The sequence below is a fragment of the Callionymus lyra genome, chromosome 15 (assembly GCF_982586985.1).
Source record: "Callionymus lyra chromosome 15, fCalLyr1.hap1.1, whole genome shotgun sequence".
Lineage (NCBI taxonomy): Eukaryota > Metazoa > Chordata > Actinopteri > Syngnathiformes > Callionymidae > Callionymus > Callionymus lyra.
In genome coordinates this window covers 7466071-7486666 of record NC_141832.1, presented here as the reverse complement: position 1 = coordinate 7486666, position 20596 = coordinate 7466071, and the positions used below count along the sequence as shown (strand labels likewise).

The 20596-nt window shown below is 39.2% G+C and overlaps 4 protein-coding genes across 7 annotated transcripts; all 4 read right to left on the bottom strand.

Annotated features, from left to right (window-relative positions):
- Positions 1 to 656: 656 nt before the first annotated feature.
- On the bottom strand, positions 657 to 3675 carry LOC148064729 (uncharacterized). The gene is made up of 4 exons (XM_087809985.1): positions 3212 to 3675; positions 2245 to 2482; positions 2061 to 2189; positions 657 to 1234 (listed from the first exon to the last, which is right to left on the bottom strand). Exons 1-4 carry the CDS (start codon positions 3509 to 3511, stop codon positions 657 to 659), a joined length of 1245 nt encoding a protein of 414 aa, XP_087666111.1. The 5' UTR covers positions 3512 to 3675.
- A 980-nt stretch (positions 3676 to 4655) lies between these two features.
- Positions 4656 to 8378, bottom strand: elob (elongin B). The gene is made up of 4 exons (XM_087809932.1): positions 8250 to 8378; positions 6228 to 6362; positions 6024 to 6132; positions 4656 to 5381 (listed from the first exon to the last, which is right to left on the bottom strand). The coding sequence occupies exons 1-4, from the start codon at positions 8250 to 8252 to the stop codon at positions 5269 to 5271; spliced, it is 360 nt and encodes a 119-aa protein (XP_087666058.1). The 5' UTR covers positions 8253 to 8378; the 3' UTR covers positions 4656 to 5268.
- Positions 8379 to 9359: 981 nt separating this feature from the next.
- LOC148064727 (uncharacterized) lies at positions 9360 to 14000 on the bottom strand. Of its 3 annotated transcripts, XM_087809042.1 has the most exons (11): positions 13855 to 14000; positions 13199 to 13397; positions 13101 to 13133; positions 12929 to 13029; positions 12715 to 12823; positions 12593 to 12625; positions 12492 to 12524; positions 10858 to 11091; positions 10674 to 10777; positions 9542 to 9707; positions 9360 to 9465 (listed from the first exon to the last, which is right to left on the bottom strand). In XM_087809042.1, the coding sequence occupies exons 1-11, from the start codon at positions 13917 to 13919 to the stop codon at positions 9421 to 9423; spliced, it is 1122 nt and encodes a 373-aa protein (XP_087665168.1). In that variant the 5' UTR covers positions 13920 to 14000; the 3' UTR covers positions 9360 to 9420. The 3 variants fall into 3 exon arrangements, with proteins under 3 accessions (XP_087665168.1, XP_087665167.1, XP_087665169.1); XM_087809041.1 differs by having other exon boundaries at positions 9360 to 9707; XM_087809043.1 differs by having other exon boundaries at positions 9360 to 9707; positions 12715 to 12820.
- Positions 14001 to 14284: 284 nt separating this feature from the next.
- Positions 14285 to 20102, bottom strand: rusf1 (RUS family member 1). 2 transcript variants are annotated; one of them, XM_087808932.1, is made up of 15 exons: positions 20048 to 20102; positions 19681 to 19833; positions 19343 to 19420; positions 18147 to 18261; positions 18042 to 18087; positions 17955 to 17987; positions 17788 to 17893; positions 16414 to 16515; positions 16283 to 16353; positions 16039 to 16223; positions 15924 to 15978; positions 14939 to 15003; positions 14751 to 14858; positions 14587 to 14655; positions 14285 to 14521 (listed from the first exon to the last, which is right to left on the bottom strand). In XM_087808932.1, exons 2-15 carry the CDS (start codon positions 19825 to 19827, stop codon positions 14436 to 14438), a joined length of 1266 nt encoding a protein of 421 aa, XP_087665058.1. In that variant the 5' UTR covers positions 19828 to 19833; positions 20048 to 20102; the 3' UTR covers positions 14285 to 14435. The 2 variants fall into 2 exon arrangements, with proteins under 2 accessions (XP_087665058.1, XP_087665057.1); XM_087808931.1 differs by lacking the exon at positions 20048 to 20102 and having other exon boundaries at positions 19681 to 20041.
- Positions 20103 to 20596: the final 494 nt, after the last annotated feature.

Genomic DNA, 20596 nt, shown 5'->3' with positions numbered 1-20596 from the left:
GCTGATTGATCGTCACATGATTGGCTGCTTGATCGTCACATGATTGGCTTAGTGATCGTCACATGATTGGCTGCTTGATCGTCACACGATTGGCTGCTTGATCGTCACACGATTGGCTGATTGATCGTCACATGATTGGCTGATTGATCGTCACATGATTGGCTGATTGATCGTCACATGATTGGCTGATGGATCGTCTCATGATTGGCTGATTGATCGTCACATGATTGGCTGAAAGTTCAATCAATCATAGCGCAGTATTCTTTTCGTCTGTTGACACTATTATACCAACGTCTTTATTTAAAATCAAAGTCTATTTGGAAAAATTTTTTTAATTAAATTATTTCCAAAAAATGAATTCATTCTTTCAACATAAAATGATTGAATACAATTATTCAAACAAATAATTCAATGCTTAAAAAAATTAAACACTTTGATGCCACTGATCCATCTCAACATCTGTAGGAGTTTTTACTGTAGGCCTGAGCTCTGTGTCCAAAACGTGAACATTTACAGATGAGCTGGTGATTTTTCAAAATAAAAAAAACAAATGGCACGTGGGCCAAATCTGCCCCGGCAATGTCACTTTACGTGGCCCACTTGTGTTTGACTTGAAATGAAACCACAATTGTTGCCTGTTCAGGGTCAGCATCGAGCTAACTGGATCCCAGTCGGAATAGAAGTTCCGCAACGGCATCTCGTCTCCGGAGTCCCTCGTCGACCTCCGTCCCTTGATCCTTGTCTTCCTGCTCTTCGTCTCCTTCCTCCTCTTCCTCCTCCTCCTCGTCGTCCTCCTCCTCCTCCAGCAGCACATTATGGAGCACGCAGGCCGTCAGCACCACGTCTCTGGCTCGGCTGAAACCGGCCACATCCAGACACTCCAGTCTCCTGAACCGTCTCTTGAGTCGGGCGACGGTCCGCCCCAGGAGCCGCTGGTGCCGCCGCAGGGTCCCGTTGAACAGCTCCTCCGCGGGTCCTCGGCAGACGGCGTACGGGGTCAGGATGTGGGCCGTGAGCGGGTACCCGGGTGGAGCGACGAGGCAGGACGCCGGCAGCATCAGATCCTGCTGCTGCTGCAGCTTCAGGCTCAAGGCGGACCCGCGGTCCACCTCTGAACCGGGACCCACCCGGCAGTGGAGGATTCTACCTTTGTGGTCACACACCAGCTCCACGTAGAGCCACGAGTCTGGATCCAACTTGGTCCTTTTCAGGGAAGGCTTGTCCAGATGTTTGCCTGCGGATAGTCGTTAATTAATAATAATACACTAATGTCACGATACAACTTTATATTTATTCATATATTTCTATACAATTGCATCATTTTCTGACCAATTTTAGGCAACGCTGAGATTCCACTGTATCCTCTCATTCTCAGTCTTTGCCTGGATTTCCTTTAGCTGCGGAGGACGTAATGACTGCTGCCATCTAGCGGCCGGAAGTTTAATTGCAACACAAAAATGAACTAATGCTGTGAATATTTTACTTTTTATATGTAAAAAATATAAATATTTTATTTGATACACACTTTATTTAAATACAAACCCTAAAATCACCATGGTGGAAATAAAAAGGATTTGAAAGACCCAACATTTAAATAATATCCTTTTTTTTTAATATAGTAGAATAATAATAGAATAGATCCTGGCAACGACTGAGGACGAGAGGATACAGTGAGTCCATCAGCTTTTAAAGCTGATGTTTGGACATATTTTGGTTTGAAAACAAATGAAAGCATATACGACTGAGGACGAGAGGATACAGTGAGTTCAGCAGCCTTTAAAGGTGATGTTTGGACATATTTTGGTTTGAAAACAAATGAAAGCATATACGACTGAGGACGAGAGGATACAGTGAGTTCAGCAGCCTTTATAGGTGATGTTTGGACATATTTTGGTTTGAAAACAAATGAAAGCAGTTACGACTTCGTCAAGAGTCATGTGGTCTGTAAATACTACAACACCAGAGTCAAGTACTGGACAATACTACACATATATACTTGTTACTACACTATCACTATATATCATATCGTTGACCCTGCATCGATGCTTGACGATACACACCTGTGGCAGGTGTGCCGAGAGGGACCCGAGTGTGTCCCAGGACTCCCAGGACACGAGGAGCTACGTCACTTCCCTCCTTACTCTCTAGGAGGCGATGAAGAGGCTTCAGCAACCCTGCAGCTTCCGCACCTGAGAGATCAAACGTTAAGACACTCGAGGGCCTCAGCGAGGGCCACAGACTCACCACGGGGCCACTTGATCTTCTGGTCCACCAGCGCGTTGACGCTCCGACAGAAGGACGAGAAGATCCGGTGGACGTTTCCTTTCTCCACGTGGAAGCGGTTGGAGATGGTCCGGTAACTGACGCGCTCCCTGATCAGGGCCAGACACAGACTCACGTCCTGGGTCTGTAGGAGGGACGGGCGAGACCTGCCCGACATCCGGCCCTGAGCCCTGGTGCCCTCGATCAACGCTGCCACCTGCTGCACGGGAGAAGAAGACAACTGTGTCAATACTAGATATGTTGGAGTCACACACGTCGGAATTGTACGAAGACAAACCCACTTCCTTATATTAGTTGATCTGACGACCAATCACTGCTTCAGACTGATGCTCGGCCCGCCCACTTAATTTGCATATTGACAGCAAAAAGTTGAAATAAATAAAAGATGTAAAGTATAAAAACCTAAATGTATTAATGTGGTAATAACAAAATACATAAATATTCCATGTGCATAGATTTAAGATAGAATGTATAAAAAAATGTTTTTATTAGCACCGTTTTTAAGAAAAAAATACAATAGAAGTCATTCATTTATTTCGAAATGTTGTTTTTATTCGCACATGTATTTATTTATAAATTTAGTAACGAATTTATAAATATATAATTATTTAATTGATCATGATATATAAAATTAACCATGTTCCTAGAAAAAGAATATAAAAACATAAACATTTAATAAAATGTAATTTACGACACTTCACGTATACTTATATCGATCCAGAAACGTTTGTGGTTAAAAGATCATAAAATTATAATATATATATATATTGTATTCTTCCCCTTGAGTTATTTGTATTTATTTTATCCGTATTAATTCACTTTTATATTCTGTAAAGCCACCACCACGAATTCCTGTGTTGTGTTTACGACACTGGACGCTGACGTCAAGGAATGACGTCATGATGTGTTCACGGACCGACTCGTTTACCTGGACCGCAGCATCGTCGCCAGCGAGCGGGCCGTCGAGCTTCTCCTCGCGGGGTCTCGGTCCCGCCCGGGCGGTGTGTGGCTGCGAACGCTGCGGTTGACTGTTAGCTTCTCGCTGCTGCTGCAGCTGCGCTGACGCCGCGTCGCTCCGGAGCCTCGTCAGCAGCTCCGCTTCCAGGACCTCCTCCACCGCCTGGTCCAGCCTCTGGTCCAACTCCCCCTCCGACAGCGGCTGCCACTCCCGCTCCAGCAGCTCCAGCACCGCCCGGCCCGCCGACACCAGACAGTCGCGGTCCTCCATCAGCGAGCTAACCGTAGCATCATGCTAAGCTAATGCTAACAATGCTGCTTTCACTGGCGTCCGGAAACCCCGCTACCGACAAATTGAACTGGTTTCAATGGTAGTAAAAGACAATTAAATAATAAAGTTTGTCAATCAATAAAAAATAAAAAAGACACGATCATATTAAAAGCTGATTTACGATTGTTTTTGTGTATTTGTGATACTTTATCCAAACTATTAATACTTTTGGCTTCGTTTTCATTAAACAACAGGTTTGCAAATAGAACCTGAAAGTTTGCGTTACCATGACAACATTTTATGATTTAAAATATATATCCCTAGTTTCTTTTATATATGTATTTATATAAGTAATACATTTATATATATATATTTGAATCGTTGTTTAAACTTATTTTGTTTTGATAATCTATCGATAAAGTTTTACTTTGAATGTCACGGAAGTGACGTTATCTTGTCAGATTTGACAACAGAACGCTGGCAAAAGAGAACATTTTTTATTTTTGTACAATTATATTGGAAGAACCGTCATTTTTTTGTTTTAAGGTAAGTTAAGGTAAAACTTTATTGAAATTGTTTTTTTCCAATAGCCAGCAATTTTTCATAAACAATAAAAGATAATAAATAAAAATAAAAGAAGAACATAAAGAGAAAGAACAAGATGACACAATCTAAGTCTAAAGAAAAAGATACAAAGACTAACATAGAACAGAACATCCAGATACTTTCACTCCACTCCTGCCCCCGAACTCAGAATTGTACAATTTAATAGCCCGAGGAATGAATGAGTCCCTGAGTCTATTTGTTTTGCACCTGGGTAGGAGCATTCGTGCTCTCATTCTGCTTCTCTGCTCACTGATGACAGTGTTCAGAGGATGACTGTCATCATCATGATGGACAGTAGTTTGTTCAATGATCTCCTCTCAGCAACTGTCACCAGTGAGTCCAGCTTCATTCCAACCACAGAACCAGCCCTCCTGATCAACCTGTCCTGAGATATGTGTGTAGATATAAACGTGTGGACATCAGTTTAATCGACTTAACTTCCGGTCATTTATAGAGTTAAAGCCGCTTCATTAGTGTCGTTAAGACGCTATAAATGTATTAAACAGTTAAAATCGAATCACTTCAGACGAACACGACGTGAAAAACATTTGTTTTATTGTTAAATCAATACATGGGCGGTCATGTTTTTTTTTTTGTTTTTTTTACAGAATTTGCCATCATCGTTTGTATTTAAATTAACCTCCTTAAATATCAGGTAACATTCTGGAACCGAAGGAACATCGTCATGAGAGTCGAGTGACTTGAGTGACGCCCGGAAAAACAACCTCGCGCTACAATCTTTTAACTTAGTTGGTTGTGGTTCAAACAGCGGGTCCGCTCGGGAGTTCAGTCGGCCGTCCAGGTCTCTCCTCCTGACGTGGATCTTTTTTTTGTTCTGATCCAAACCCATACAAGACAAACAAAAATAACCACCACACGGAGTCCAGTCTTGATCTCCCCCTCCCCCCCCCCCAAATAAAAATTAAATACAAGGTACGATTTTTTTTTTTTAACGTCTGTCAGGTGTGGAATTATTCTAGCATGCGTTCTGGTTCCGGGACAAATGAAGCGCCCGACCTCATACACAACAAGTTTTTTTAAATGTCCAGCTGAAGATCCGTCTTCACCCCGAGAGGTGTTTTTGACTCCCCCCCTCTCCCGGCTTACCCTCACCCCCCCCCTCCTCTGGCTTATCCCTCCAGGCTCCTCCCTCACTGGACGGCCTGCTCGTTGGCGGTGCTGCCCGAGTCCTGCGGCTTCATGACGTCCGGGAGCTCAGGGGGGGTGGAGAAGGACTCGATCCTCAGCTGCTCGAACGAATCATCTGACGGACGAACAGAAACAGCGGTGAAGCGACACGAGGACACAATGTCCCGTAGAGACCTTAATAAGACTTGAAATAAATACAAATGCGATGCAGAGTTTGGGTTGAATCTCTACCGAGCTTTGTGACAAAATAAGTTACTTCTCTCTGGTTCTGGCACTTCCAGAGTCGGGTCGGCCCGTGGTCTCCATCGTAAACATTTGACGACGAGATCATGAAACTGATAAGAGCCGTATTTCCCATCAGTCCAGAAATAAATCCTTCATTTAATCCCCTTTTTAACTCCAAGTTTCACGTTAAGAAAATGTAATTTTATATCTCGAAAAGTCAGAAATGCTGCTTCATAAAGGGAAATACATCAATTAAATTTTAGTTTTTTTAATTAGTTGTTGACAAAAACATCTGACATTTCCACAAAAGAATAAAATGTGCATTTATTTATGCAAGTAAGTAAGTAATTTAAGTTGTATCTTGACCTTTAAAGTATATACTTTTATATATTATATATATATTCTTTTGATTGTTTAAGCACTTTGTGACCCTGGTCTAGAAAAGCGCTGTGTGACATCATTTGTCACCAAATGCACTCGAGGTTTCGCGTTCAGTGTCGTCGCCCGTCAACACATCGGAGCCGAGACTCACCTCTCCCCCGGAACGCTAACCCCACGGTGGCCGGCGCCTGAGGTCGAGCCGTCTGGTTGGTGAACCCGCAGTTACCGAGCGTCTGACTGTCGTTCAGCAGCACGTCGTCCTGGGGGAGCGTCGGGTCATGAATGCCGAGTTCACCGAGTCGTGTCCATCACCCACAACACAAACTACATCATAGCGACGGAGATCTTTCCTGACCTTGTACAACCTCTGATCCTCCGGCGGCCTCTTCAGAATCCCCTCCACGATTCGCTTCAGCTCGTAAACTGTCGACGACTCTTTGGCGTCGGTGAAGATGGTCGTCTTGTGACGTCGGATCATCAGAAAAACATCCTGGAAGCGAAAAGAATAGTAACATTTTTTTTTAAAAAGCCGATCAGATCCGACGTGAAATCACCATGATCCGCTGCGCGAGTTTAAGAGAAGTCGACGTCGTGTTTCTTTAGAGAATCAAAACACTTTGAACCGCACACTTGAAAGCAACGATTGCACAACAAAGTCTTTACTTTAAAAGCAAGCGTGGAAAACCGCTTTAAAAAAATTATAATAATCACGTATTGACATCATCACTCATTCATGTTTAAAAGCGGATTTTTTATTATTATTTATTTAGAGAGAGAGCATGTTTAATATTTATGATTAATATTATTTGCCGTTTTTGTTGTTGTTGTTTACATTCTTTCGTTTTAGTGATAATCATCCTGACTTTTCGTATGGGCGGTATTTTTTATTTTATTTTACATGTCATACATGCCTGTAAGAAAAGTAATTTGTTTAAAAATAATAAGATATTTTAAAATAGAAGCAGATTTTTACGTCCGTTCTGATCTGTTGAATGATGTCTTTCCAGAGAAATAAAAGTTGTTTAATTCTGATATTTTTTTAAGCTGTTTTTGTTATTAACTCTTTTTCAGTTAAACAAAATTGCTGCAATATCAGCAAAAGACTTCTACAGCAGCTCACGAAAAACATAGAACGAACATTTATAAATTCAGATTATTTTAAGGGTGAACGCCAACACTTTAAATCAGTCTAGTATTGTGGATTTTCAACACTTGTTTTGTAAAGTAACTAAACTGAAATGAAGCTGGACTCACTGGTGACAGTTGCTGAGAGGAGATCATTGAACAAACTACTGTCCATCATGATGATGACAGTCATCCTCTGAACACTGTCATCATACCCAGGTGCAAAACAAATAGACTCAGGGACTCATTCATCCCTCGGGCTATTAAATTGTACAATTCTGAGTTCGGGGGCAGGAGTGGAGTGAAAGTATCTGGATGTTCTGTTATATGTTAGTCTTTGTATCTTTGTCTTTGTTGTTTTTCTTTGACCTATGTTCTTTATCTTTATCTTTAGACTTAGATTGTGTCATCTTGTTCTTCTCTTTATGTTCTTCTTCTTATTTTATTTTTTATATTTTATTTTTTATGTATTATTTTTTATTGTTTATGAAAAATTGCTGGCTATTGGTAAAAAACAAATAAAGTTTTACCTTACCTTACCTTAAACATTTAAGTTTCTATTTAACTTCAAAAAACTATTAAAAAAAAGTTACAGCATGTTGTTCGCCTTCACCTGTCACACTATCATAGCAACACAAATGTCAAACACACAACCACAGCTGTTGTTTATGGTTCCTTCTAAAAAGAATATTCGTCCAAAAACGAAACAGGAAATGTGACACAAAACCGGACAGAGTCGTTTAAAGAGCAGCGTCGTGACTTAAGTTAGCTTAGCTTTAGCCACATTAGCACTCGCTTCTACCACATTATAAATAGGAGTATTGGTTAAAATCGTCGTTTTCGGTTTAACTAGTGTTGACTAGATGCTTAACGAGAATATTATGGTCTTTATAAACGAGTTTTGTGGAGCTTTTACACATGTTTAGTCCAAGTTGAGTTTAGCATTAGCATGGATACAATAGCTGAAGCTAACATTGAAATAGGTCGTTGTCGTCTATGTTGTTTTTTTTGTTACACTTTGATCGATTTTACCAGATAATCGGTGACATTTCAAACCCTCGAGTGTGTGTGTCAACATGACACACTTGTGTGTACACAAAGAGATCTACACACAAAGGCAGCTCCAAGAACGATCGCGTTTGTTGTTATGAAACGTCAACACAAACACATGTATTTATTCGACATATATAACCCTCGTCGGTTGACACGGTCGGTCGTTACGATACGGTTGTGTCGCTCACGGTTTACTCACCATTTCTTGCGGACGATCGAACACAAGAAAAAAAAAAACAGCTTCACCGCAACAACCGGTCACACATGCGTGCAGTAACTCATCTCGACCGCAGGGGGGCGAGCGTCGGTGTTTTCACAGCTGACTCACGGAGACAGCTGCTGTCGTCACGTGACCACGTGGCCTGCGTTACACCGTTGAGTCAAAACAGCGAATTACATTTTTTTAGATTTTTATTTTATTTTTTATATGGAAAATAAAATGACATTGAAAAAAGTTGCCGCAATCAAAATCATACATTTTTAATTTAAAACGAGATACTTCAATTAAAAAATATATTTGCCTCGGTAAAAAAAAAACAATTTTAATAACAAAAAAAAAAAAAACTGTTTTCTTTAACTGAAGTAATGTATGTGTATTGTTCGCGCTGTATAAAGGTATAGAACTTTTGTGTGAAGGTAGTTTTGTTTCTTTATTTTTTCAATAAAAAAAGTAACTTTAATCATAAAGAACGTTGTTTCAATCCGTTTTATTTTTGTTTCTTAAAAATAACTTCATTTTTTTGTGTTTGTCATATTATGGGTAAGATGTGTGTGTATGTAGATTTTTAATTATTCAATCAAAAAAAATAAAATCACTTTAAAAACTATTTTAACTTCAATAATAATAATAAAAAAAAACAACTTAAATTGATTAAAGCAACTTTATGGGAATATTTGTGAATATTATGGGAACTTTTTTTAAAAATTGAAATTAACATCAGAAAATACAACCATTAAATAAAATGTAAGGTAAGGTAAGGTAAAACTTTATTGATCCCTCAGGAGGTCTCCTTCGGGAAATTGTTTTTTTCCAATAGCCAGCAATTTTTCATAAACAATAAAAAATAATACATAAAAAATAAAATAAGAAGAAGAACATAAAGAGAAGGACAAGATGACACAATCTAAGTCTAAAGATAAAGATAAAGAACATAGATCAAAGAAAAACAACAAAGACAAAGGACACAAAGACTAACATAGAACAGAACATCCAGATACTTTCACTCCACTCCTGCCCCCGAACTCAGAAACATGTGTGAAATGTGACAAACTTTGAAATCAAGTCCATAAAACACAGGAGCTATAAAGATTTGTGTTTAAAGTTTTATTATTGACAGAAAAACTCTTTTCTTACAAAAACACAGTGCAGGTCACGTGACCACGAACACGCTCTCCTGGATCCTGGCGAGGTCGAGCTGCAACAACACAAGCGTTAAGAGTCAGTTAACGACGACAACGGTCTGGGTTGTCGGGGGGGCGACCTCCGCTGACCTCTGGATCCCGGGGCGCCCGCAGCGGCTCCAGACCCGAGCAGCAGAGGACGGAGAACGGCCTCTTCCTGGTGCCGGGGTCTTCCTGGAAGCACAGACTGAAGACCTGCGCGGGGAGGTAGACGTCCCAGTCCGAGGGGTGGTCCTGGAGCAGACCGTTCACCATCCTGACCCGGGGAGACCCAGACGTGACATCGTCAGTAAATAACTGGTGTAACAGTCAGAACTTCTGCAGTAGGATCTTCCTAACACAGACCAGATTCACCTGCATCAAGAGTCACAGACTTAAGGAAGTATCGGTGACATCAGAATGTTGAGTTTAAATTAAAAATTTTAAAACGTTTTTTCTTTTTCTTCTAATAATTCAATTAATTTTATTAATTTGTAGTTTTTTAAATTCAACATAAAAAGGTTACCAAACAAAACCAAAAGAATACTGAGTAGATCAGACGGTCACATGATCATCTGCACGTCACGTGATTGGCTGAAAGTAAGCTGGCGGTCAACTATCTCCACCTCGTCGCCTCTGATGGACACTGGACGTGGCTTTGTCCTGGACCTCCTGAAGTCCAAGACCAGCTCCTTGGTAAATAATATAATATATATATATATATATAAAGTTTTCTGTATATAAGTGTACAGAAAACCCTCATAGTTCGAGTGAGGTCATATCCTGCCAGGAATATATATATATATATATACATATACGTATATATATATATATATTATACTTATTAACCACGTTTTATTTACATTCTATGTGTAAAAAAAAACCCAGAAAAAATGATTTTCAAAACATTGAAATTGATTAAGAAATAAATTATTAAATGCTTTTTTTTTATTCTGAATTTAAAACGCTACAGATCAAAATATACTAAATTTAGATAAAAAGTGTATTTATTGAAATAAGAATATCGAACTCTTCGATGAATAATTGCTAATAACTTTTCAAAAAACGAATTATTGGATTCAATTATTTCAAAAACATTTACTTTCAGTATAAAATAGTTACTTTTGAAATGTTAAAAACCATTGAATATTCTGACGACACTGAGATTTCTCAGCAGTTTAACACCTGAAATGGATTTTGTTCGAGTCCTGCATGAGGAGGTTGGACTCGAGTGACGACTGACCTGTCGATGACCTGCTGCGAGTTGACGTCCACTCGTCCGGTCCTGGGATGATAAACCAGCAGAGGAGCCGAGATCACGAGTTGATCCTGCAGGTCCGTGTTGATCTGCAACAAAAACATCATCCACTTGTTCCTCCTCCTCCATGATATGAAAACTGTCGCGTGATCCTCCATCGCCGACTCACTCTGCCGACCAGCTCCGGGGGGAGTCGGGAGAGGACTCCGAGCGGGAATCCAAAATGGGCGACGACCTCGGCCACGTGTTTGGCGACGAGGGACGGGAGACAAGACTCCAGCGGCGCGGCCTCGATCCACTTGGAGAAGAAGTCGGTCACGGTCAGGAGGTACCTGTGGCCGCTGGGGGTCCTGGGCAGGGGTCCCCTCAGGTCCAGACCCAGCCACTGCCACGGCCCCGTCACCTGGAACACACGTTTGACAGTGTGGGTGTCAACGTTTACAGTTTTTCTGCACAAGGCTTGAAACCGTTGTGTTACCGGTAACACGCAGTTGTGCTATATAACCACTAGAGGGCTCTGTGTTCATTCAAACACCTCCTAATCCCATTACAGCAAAGCCCTTCCAGTAGTTATCAGACACAAGTCATTTTGAAAGGTACTTAATTATAATCAACATAACAGACACATCACAGAATTTAAATTACCATATTTTTCTGACTTTGAGGCGATTTTAAGATTTTCTTAAAAAGCCACAGTTCCCCTTATTTATCAAATCTGGGTTTATTTATTGACCTTCAACCGATTTTATGTCCAACACGACGCTCACATTTAAAAATTATGGTAAACTACAGTTCACGTAGTATTAGTCGAGTCGATGTAGCATTACTCCCCAAGTCTCTGTACTATAACTCCGCTCATCTACAAAGTATTATTTTGCCAATCCAAAATATTACAGTGAGAGTCTCCATAGTATTACTCCTTGAGTTTCCATAGTGTTACTCTTCCAGTCTCCTTAGTATTACTGTGCGAGTCTCCATAGTATTACTCCAAGAGTCTCCATAATATTACTCCTTGAGTTTCCATAGTGTTACTCTTCCAGTCTCCTTAGTATTACTGTGCGAGTCTCCATAGTATTACTCCAAGAGTCTCCATAATATTACTCCTTGAGTTTCCATAGTGTTACTCTTCCAGTCTCCTTAGTATTACTGTGCGAGTCTCCATAATATTACTCCTTGAGTTTCCATAGTGTTACTCTTCCAGTCTCCTTAGTATTACTGTGCTAGTCTCCATAGTATTACTCCAAGAGTCTCCATAATATTACTCCTTGAGTTTCCATAGTGTTACTCTTCCAGTCTCCTTAGTATTACTGTGCGAGTCTCCTTAGTATTAATGCGCGAGTCTCCAAAGTATTACTGCGAAAGTCTCCTTAGTATTACTCCTCAAGTCTCTGTACTATTACTCTGCGTATCTCCAAATTATTATTCAGCAATTCTCCGTATTATTACTCTACGAGTCTCTATAGTATTATTCAGCAATTTACCATAGTATTACTATTTTGCAGTTGTATAACCATGTATAAGTACTATAAACGCTGCCGTATGAATGAAATTGTTGTACTCGTCATATTTTTTAACAATCGTTCCTAAAAGCTTTTGAGTCGTCGCTGTGAAAATCTCAAAACTTTATCGACGCCACAGTACCGAGTCGCTCATCACGTGACCAAAACAAACACGCCTCATTGGTCGACAGCAGCTCTGTGACACTTTATGGCACGTTGTGGATTTTTCTAAACATCTGTGATAAGTTATCCGTGTAACGACACGTACAGATGTTGACAGCTGGGATCATCAGTAAATATGTACCTCAATCACACGGTCGGGATCTGAAGACTTCACCTGCACAGAACAAACGATGAGAACAGCTGGAAGAAACTCATCGCACATCTGTGGACTCGAGGACTTACAGCGTCTCCGTCATCTGGAGCCCAAAGTATGTCCTGAAGAACGAAACCCAAGAGAAGTTTGTCAAGTTTCTCAAACACACATGAAGTCCGAGCTGCGATCGTGACTCACGACAGACGTTCACCTGGGACGAGCAGTAATCTCCGTGGAAGAAATGCGGGAACGAGTCGATCTTCATCAGGGATTCGTCGACCACGATTCGCCATTTTTCCGACGGCGCCGACTCTTCGCTGCTGAGTCGACCGAACAGAAACAAACACAACGAATATTAGTTTATTTCTTCTCTTGTAGAATCTTGTCAGCAGCAGGATTGTCAATAAAGGTTTGAGATTCGTCACCTCGCTGCATCTTCCTCCGACTGACCCGACTCTTTGTTCTGGACGTCGGTCTTCGCCGCCGCAGCTTTGCCCGATGGACTCTGCGAGGGTTTTGTCAGGTTCTGCGACGAAAAAAACTGTTTTAAATGTTTTCTAAACGGAGAAAGTGTTGGATCAACACTGCCGTTCCGACCTTTAACCTTTTACTCCTGGTGTTTGTCGGAGCCTGAAGACAGAGACACGTTCAGTGATGGTTACTGACTAGTATGACCAGAGGACAAAAACACTCGCCTTCGCCCGCGTCTCCTCCGAAGACTCAAAGATGGTGGGAACCGCTTCCTCTCGCAGCGTCACGCACTTCCCCGAGCGGTCGATGAAGTCTTCCCGGAAGTGTCGGCTGCAGAGGACGGAGAAGCGAGACGGAGTCCAGTCGTCCCACTTCATGTTCAGAAGCCACTTCTTCAGGCGCCGCTTGTTGTAGAGCGGAAACCTGAGACGTTAGAGATGTGACAGGTCAATATCAGCAAGAAATCCAGACAGAAATCACAGATTATCAATGAAGAAGCTGCAGAGATTATTTATTGTTGTGTAATTTTCCTTTTTCAGTTATTAAATGAGCCATACAAGATCAAGATCTATCTCAATTTTTCAAGAACTTGGATACAACACGTCATAAATCAGTTATTAGACTTTGATGTTTTTCCCAATAAATCCGCAATAAATGCGACTTTACAACAAACAAACATAAACCAATACATATGTTTGTATATATTTTAACACAACGTTCATGGAATAAACATTTTAATCTGGTCACTAAAGATAGAAACTTGAAGGAATTACGTTTAAATCACAGTTAAAGCTGATGTTTACGTGTTAGCTTTAAAGCTAACCGTTAGCTGCTCTTTCGTTCGGCGAATATAATTCGGTGTAAAAATGACAAAACTCACTTGAAGTACTTCACGTCTGAGTCGCTGGTGTTCTCGCAGTTGTACGCGCAGTTATATCGACCCATGTTCACTTGGTAAGAAAATAAAAATAAAAACTTCTTTATGCTGAATAATGAAGCTCGACTCGATGCACCGTCACAACAGAAAGCACACTTTCAAAATAAAAGAGCGAGTGAAGATTAATTAATGTATTATATTATCACCATCATCATTATAAAAACAATATTAAAATGGTTTACATAAAGTTAGTTTTATCTTTTGCTTCAGATGCATTCGAATGAAGTTTTACCTTACCTTACCTTAAAAGCGTAACTTGATTCTACAACCGGAAGTCAGTTTTATTTCGGGCGGTCAACAGCGCCACCAAGCGGATGATATTCTAGTACTAGTATATTCTTTCTATTAAACAGTATAATGGAGAAAAAACTAATTCATTTTCACTCGGTTTTATTGGTAAATTAAAAATCACATTTAGAGAAAAAAAAACGTAATATTTCGGAAGATAATTTCTGACAAAATACGAGGAGCCAAAATAAATGTTAGGATGAAATACAACGAGGATTTTAACCATGAATCGTGTTTTAGCTTCTTTTTGTCTTCCACTCTGCTCGCCACTCGTCCCAGTCCAGCAGGGTCCGCCCGGTGTCCCAGCCTGCCCCCTGCAGGCCTGCGAGGGACATGAATCACTCAGAGAGGTTTTGACGTTGAATGACTCTCGTCGTCGACGCTCACCCTCGAGGAACTTCTGGAAATGCTGATCCATCACCACGAAGCTCTGCTGCACCAAATCCCAGCGAGAGTCTGGAGGATCGAAAAGGTTTGTCAGTTTAAATAAAAAGATGAATCGTCTCAGATCGACTAGTCATGTCTGTTTAGAGTTAAATATATATATTCACCGGGTTGCGCTTCTTTCATCAACGCGGTTCTGATCCAGAGCGCTTGACACGCGGCTTTTATCTGGTCTGGCAGCGACGCTCGTGCGCTCAGACACACACAAACACAACCTGAAGCAACACAACCATGACAGTTGTGTATCTGAAATACTGCCCCCCCAAAAAAACACTGATGAAACATCCACACAAACCGTTTCTCAGTCCCAACAGAAAAGGCGAGTCGCTCGTTCCTGCAGCGAGACGCAGCGTCTCTGGACTGGAGAACGAAAAAAATGAAAGAAATAAAAATGTAAAGAAAGTTAAACTGCTGAGTCGTCAATTATGCTAATATGGAAGAAAATCAGTGTCGTCACAATATTGAAGGTTTGAATTTAACATTTTAAATGTTTAAACTTGTTTGTTTTTTTAAGATAATTACATTTATATTATTAAATATTTGTATATTTAAAGGTTGAATTCGTTTTTTATTGAATAATAGAATAAAAAACAAGTCAATTATTTTCAAAGCAACTTATTCTTTTTACATATTACACTAAGAAAGTTTTTTTATTAAATGTTTTTTGAATAGATAGTTTTTTAAAAACTATTATTTAATTCAATAATTAGTTTATTGGAAAGTTGAATTTGTTTTTATTCAATAATCGATCATTGAAATTTTGTATTTAAGCATTGGATCCTTTTTTTTAAAGGATCTAATTAAATATTGATTATTTTTTATTATTATTTAATTTGTATATTTATTTTACAATTTAATTTAAAAACATCTTTAAAATTAATTATTTATCTATTTTCTTTACACATGGTGTTTGATATTATAATAATATTTTTTATAATATTCCAATAATTAAAATTCTCAAGGAAATACATTTTCTAAACCCAACATTTTTCCATTTATAAACTTTAACATTAAATGATGTTATATTAGCCATTTTATATTTAATTTAAAATCAATTAAAAAATAGTACATTTATTTATTACTGGAATTAAAATATCAAATCTAATGTGTAAAAAAATAAAAGATCAATTCTGTAAATATTAAATTGTTCTTATTGAATTATTAAGTAATTATTACGTTTTTTAAATTCTTATTATTCAATAAAGAAATAAAAAACGTATTGAATTCAATTGTTTCCAAAAACTGAAAGGTTATATTAAAACATCCAATAATATTCTCACCTGCTCACGACGTCCTGCAGACGAACGCCGAGTCTGATCGGCGTCTTCACGGATTCTGCGAGAACGAGACGTTGAATTAAAAACACGTTGCGATCAAAGTCTAAAAGGATTTCACCGAAGAAGACCGGCTCCTGTCGATTGGCCTCAGCGGGACCGAGGACGTGTCCGTCGTCCAGGTAACGACGCAGGACGATGGACAGTCGCGCCTCGTTCAGCGTCTCCATGACGACGGAGCGCACGGCGTTGTAGTTGGCGAGCAGGTGGAGGAGCGTGAAGAGGAAGAAGAGCACGAGCGTCAGCCTGAGAGGAGGAAACGTCCGTCAGCTCAGCGTGAGATTGAACTTTGACCTCACACTCACGCGGGGTTGTCGGTGACCAGCGGCACCAGGACCAGACTGACCAGCAGGCCGGCCAGGTTCACCAGCGTCTCCTGAGGGAGAACACATCGTCAAGAACACGTGGTCAGACCCGACGAGTCGATGCCACGCACCTGACTGCCGTCCTTAGCCGAGATGTCGGCCATGTTGTCCCGGCGGGCCTGGTGGACGGTGAGAGCGGCTCGGGTGGCTCCGCCCGCGACGCCCACCACCGACTGAAAGACATTGAAGCCCGTGATGCGTTCAAGAGCCAGAAGTCTTTCACATTGACACGACCTGTTGTTGACCAGGTCGCCCTCTACTGGCTCAGAGAGAACTTTCAAAATCATCCACGTTTTCTTTGCCAAAACCAACAGCTATTATAAAAGAGCGCAGACCGCCGCCAAGCAGCTCATTTCTACCACATTATTGCTCTAGATTTAATTTATCGCCTTCTTTGACAACGAATGAAACTCACGACAATTCAACTGTACACTTGTCGTAACAGTTTAATTTGCTATAATTGAGAAACACGTAACAGTTTATTTTGCTATAGATTAGCAACACGTAACAGTTTATTTTGCTATAAATTAGAAACACGTAACAGTTTATTTTGCTATAAATTAGCAACACGTAACAGTTTAATTTGCTATAGATTAGCAACACGTAACAGTTTAATTTGCTATAATTTAGAAACACGTAACAGTTTATTTTGCTATAAATTAGCAACACGTAACAGTTTATTTTGCTATAAATTAGCAACACGTAACAGTTTATTTTGCTATAAATTAGCAACACATAACAGTTTATTTTGCTATAAATTAGAAACACGTAACAGTTTAATTTGCTATAGATTAGCAACACGTAACAGTTTAATTTGCTATAATTTAGAAACACGTAACAGTTTAATTTGCTATAATTTAGAAACACGTAACAGTTTAATTTGCTATAATTTAGAAACACGTAACAGTTTAATTTGCTATAAATTAGAAACACGTAACAGTTTAATTTGCTATAATTTAGAAACACGTAACAGTTTAATTTGCTATAGATTAGCAACAGGTAACAGTTTAATTTGCATTAAATTAGCAACACTTGACAGTTTAATTTGCTTTAAATTAGCAACACTTAACAGTTTAATTTGCTTTAAATTAGCAACACTTAACAGTTTAATTTGCTTTAAATTAGCAACAGGTAACAGTTTAATTTGCATTAAATTAGCAACACTTATCTGAACTTGCAAACTAAAATGTAATATGATGTGTAATCCGTTTTAAAACCCTCTCTGTAATTGTGAGCTGAAAAAATCTCTCATAGTGCTTTGCCGCCCAGCCAGTCACAGCTGTCGACCACTTTTTCAGTGTTTCGTTGGCACCATAAGTAAAGAGGGTAATCAGTGTCTCCAACTTAGTTCTAGTTTTGCTGGTTCGGTGCAACAAAACAGATCCACAGCAGGTGAACCACGATGTAGACGAGTGACTGAACATTTGTGTGGAGATGATTCTGACCTTGAAGACTCCAGAGACGCACATGATGAAGGTGAAGCCGGCCGGACAGGAAGGAGCCAGTATCTCCACCAACATGGCGACGTCGTTCAGAACGTCCGCGAAAAGCCTGAAACATGTTTCTACGTTAAAATGTGTTCTTTTTACACGACTTTCTCATAAAGACAAACCTCCATTTCTTCGCCTCAGAGTCCAGTTTGTTCCTGAAGAAACATATTCGTTATCGTTGTCACTCACAAGATCTTCCTCACGGTCACCCTTTCATCCAGGCGAAGAGGATCCGGCCCACCATGCTGGTTCCATCTGCACACGTGTGGGCGTCAGTATAAAAACATGACGTCGACGATTGTCACAGACTAGACCTCTTAGCAACCAGGTCACGGTCGCCGCGGCAACCGTCGCCTCCTGGTTTCCGACGCCGACTCCTTTGAGGGCCGCCTGAGTGGCCAGAGTCCCGGAGAGGGAGCTGGAGAACGCCTGGGACCGGAGTCAGGAGTCGGTGAAGGTGTTACAGAAGTTCACAACGAAAGGTTAAACTTACAGACGCATTACAACAATAATAACAAATTAAATAAAAATGACCACAATAATAAAATGGAATATAGAAATTAATGATAGTAAATTAATAAAGTAGAACCAACACAATAATGAATAAAATAAAAATGTATATATCCACATGCAGTAAAGATATTATTAAATAAATGGGTTTTTTTAATCAATAATTCAAATGAAGGAAATAATAATTATAAAATAATAAAGTAGAACCAACACAATAATAAATAAAATAAAGATAAATATCAACATACAGTACATGTATATATATATAACAAAAAAAAATGAATATAATAATAAAAATAAAGAAAAATATGATAATAAAATAATAATAAAGTCAAACAAACATAATCATAAATAGAATAATGACAAATATATCATCAGGCAGAACACATATTAATAAATAAAATAAAAAACAGGAAAAAAATGAATATCATAATAAAATCAATAAAATATTAAGTTTAAACAAGACCATAAACATCAATATAAGAACTATTTAAAAAAAAGCATGTATATGATAATACACATGATAACCCTCAAACACTGTCAAAAGTCCTTCACAGTTTGATAAAGGATTATCTTTGACTTTACTTTTTTCTACTGTGACGTGAAGGACATTTTAAACTGAATGCTATACTTGCTAGCTTAGCTAGTGGCTAACAGTGCTAGCTTAGCTAGTGGCTAACAGTGCTAGCTTAGCTAGTGGCCAACAGTGCCAAGTACTTTACTTGTAACACTTTGTATCTTTGTATATGTTGAAGTTTAGAAAGTAAACGGTGTCACTCTACAATCAAATAAGACCATTTAAAACAACAAAGAGGAAAACATGTCATGTTGAAAAATTAATGTAGATAAATTAAAGATAAATCCATGTAAGTCATGTAAACATTCCACCTAGTCATGATAAGAAGATCACATCAAGTGTCTTGAATAAGGTGGATTATCTTAAACCTTGGTTGAGTTTTTGAAAACACAATGAGCGAGAAGATGATCAACGATAACAAACCTGGACCGTGTCCCAGAACTGGTACTGCAGGTAATCTCCACTGACGCTCTCTGGATATCCTTGAGGCAGAAACACTCTCTGGAAAGCAAACAAACGGAGGGAAAAATAAGCAATTCCCGTATCAACGTGTTTGTTCAGTAATTATCTATTAACATCCAGAATCATTTAAATCAAGTCGTCCTCGTCGCCATGTGACTGTTAAACATTTTGTTCTTTTAAATGACTTTATTAAACACATGAATGACATTATAGGCTCATCCACACACTTTGAAACAACAGAATGAAGATGGCTGGTGATTTACAGTAAATTTTAACATTTAAAACCCATTTTCCTTTACCTTAAACACCCCAAATATATCCTTCCCTCTGTGTTCTTCTCGTCCTTCTCTCCTCCTCTCGATCTGTCCATCTTGAACCAGCTTGTATCTCCAAGACTCTTCACTTCCATATCGCTCTGTGGCCCAAACACCCGGATCTTCATCCATTTTGGCCTGAAAACACCAAATCCCAGCTTTTATCGACATATATTATATAATAATATATATAATATACTATACTATCAGTTTATTTATGATTCGTGAATAAAAACACAAGTGAACTCAGAATGACACATCGATGTACAAAGATGAATAAATGCAACAAACGCGTTTATTAACGACTAAAAGAACGTTATTAAAGAATGTTAAGGTTGTTTTTAAAGCTCACAGCTCGGCGTTGACGTGTCCGGTGTTTTGAATCACTTCCGTATTTTGGCCGCCATTGCGACTTCGAGCACTCCTATTGGCTAACGTAAAAAAAGAAGGCGGGGCTTGATTCGCCGTCCTCGAAAACTTATGAATAAAATATATATTTTTTAAAAACATAAAAACGAGACAAAAAATAATTTTGTTAAGATTTTGATTAGGAAGTGAAAGTTAAAATATATTTTATAATTCAATAATTATAGAATACGTTGCGCGGATAAAAAGGTCAAGGGTCAAATCGATGTGTTACACTTTTTACTGTTAAAAAAACACTAGAAACACTGTTTGTTGACAATTCCAGATAAATAATACGATTAAAAAAAAATAGTTTCAAACAGTGTAGCGTGAATAATCAAAATAGATATCTCAGAATAACTAATACAAAAACGAACGTTGACCTGGTTAATCCTGATTTTACAAAAACTGAAAGTTCACAGCAGGGTTTCAACAGGCAAGAGACGACCTCGTTCATGCGATGACGAACGTTTAAGTCAGCGGTGAAAAAATGCTG

Excerpts from the sequence above, each read along its gene's own strand:
- LOC148064729 (XM_087809985.1), bottom strand. The coding sequence starts at position 3,511 with ATGGAGGACCGCGACTGTCTGGTGTCGGCGGGCCGGGCGGTGCTGGAG. Across the intron at positions 2,483-3,211 it reads GCGACGATGCTGCGGTCCAG|CAGGTGGCAGCGTTGATCGA; the intron begins GTAAACGAGTCG and ends TCTCCCGTGCAG. Across the intron at positions 1,235-2,060 it reads TCTCGGCACACCTGCCACAG|GCAAACATCTGGACAAGCCT; the intron begins GTGTGTATCGTC and ends GACTATCCGCAG.
- elob (XM_087809932.1), bottom strand. Across the intron at positions 6,133-6,227 it reads AGGATCAGAGGTTGTACAAG|GACGACGTGCTGCTGAACGA; the intron begins GTCAGGAAAGAT and ends ACGCTCCCCCAG. Across the intron at positions 5,382-6,023 it reads GTTAGCGTTCCGGGGGAGAG|ATGATTCGTTCGAGCAGCTG; the intron begins GTGAGTCTCGGC and ends TTCGTCCGTCAG.
- LOC148064727 (XM_087809041.1), bottom strand. The coding sequence starts at position 13,919 with ATGGGTCGATATAACTGCGCGTACAACTGCGAGAACACCAGCGACTCA. Across the intron at positions 11,092-12,491 it reads ATCCCGACCGTGTGATTGAG|GTGACGGGGCCGTGGCAGTG; the intron begins GTACATATTTAC and ends CGTGTGTTCCAG. Across the intron at positions 9,708-10,673 it reads TCGCAGCAGGTCATCGACAG|GATGGTGAACGGTCTGCTCC; the intron begins GTCAGTCGTCAC and ends TCCCCGGGTCAG.
- rusf1 (XM_087808931.1), bottom strand. The coding sequence starts at position 19,866 with ATGTCGATAAAAGCTGGGATTTGGTGTTTTCAGGCCAAAATGGATGAA. Across the intron at positions 18,088-18,146 it reads CGTGACCTGGTTGCTAAGAG|ATGGAACCAGCATGGTGGGC; the intron begins GTCTAGTCTGTG and ends ACACGTGTGCAG. Across the intron at positions 15,004-15,923 it reads CTGCAGGACGTCGTGAGCAG|TCCAGAGACGCTGCGTCTCG; the intron begins GTGAGAATATTA and ends TTCGTTCTCCAG.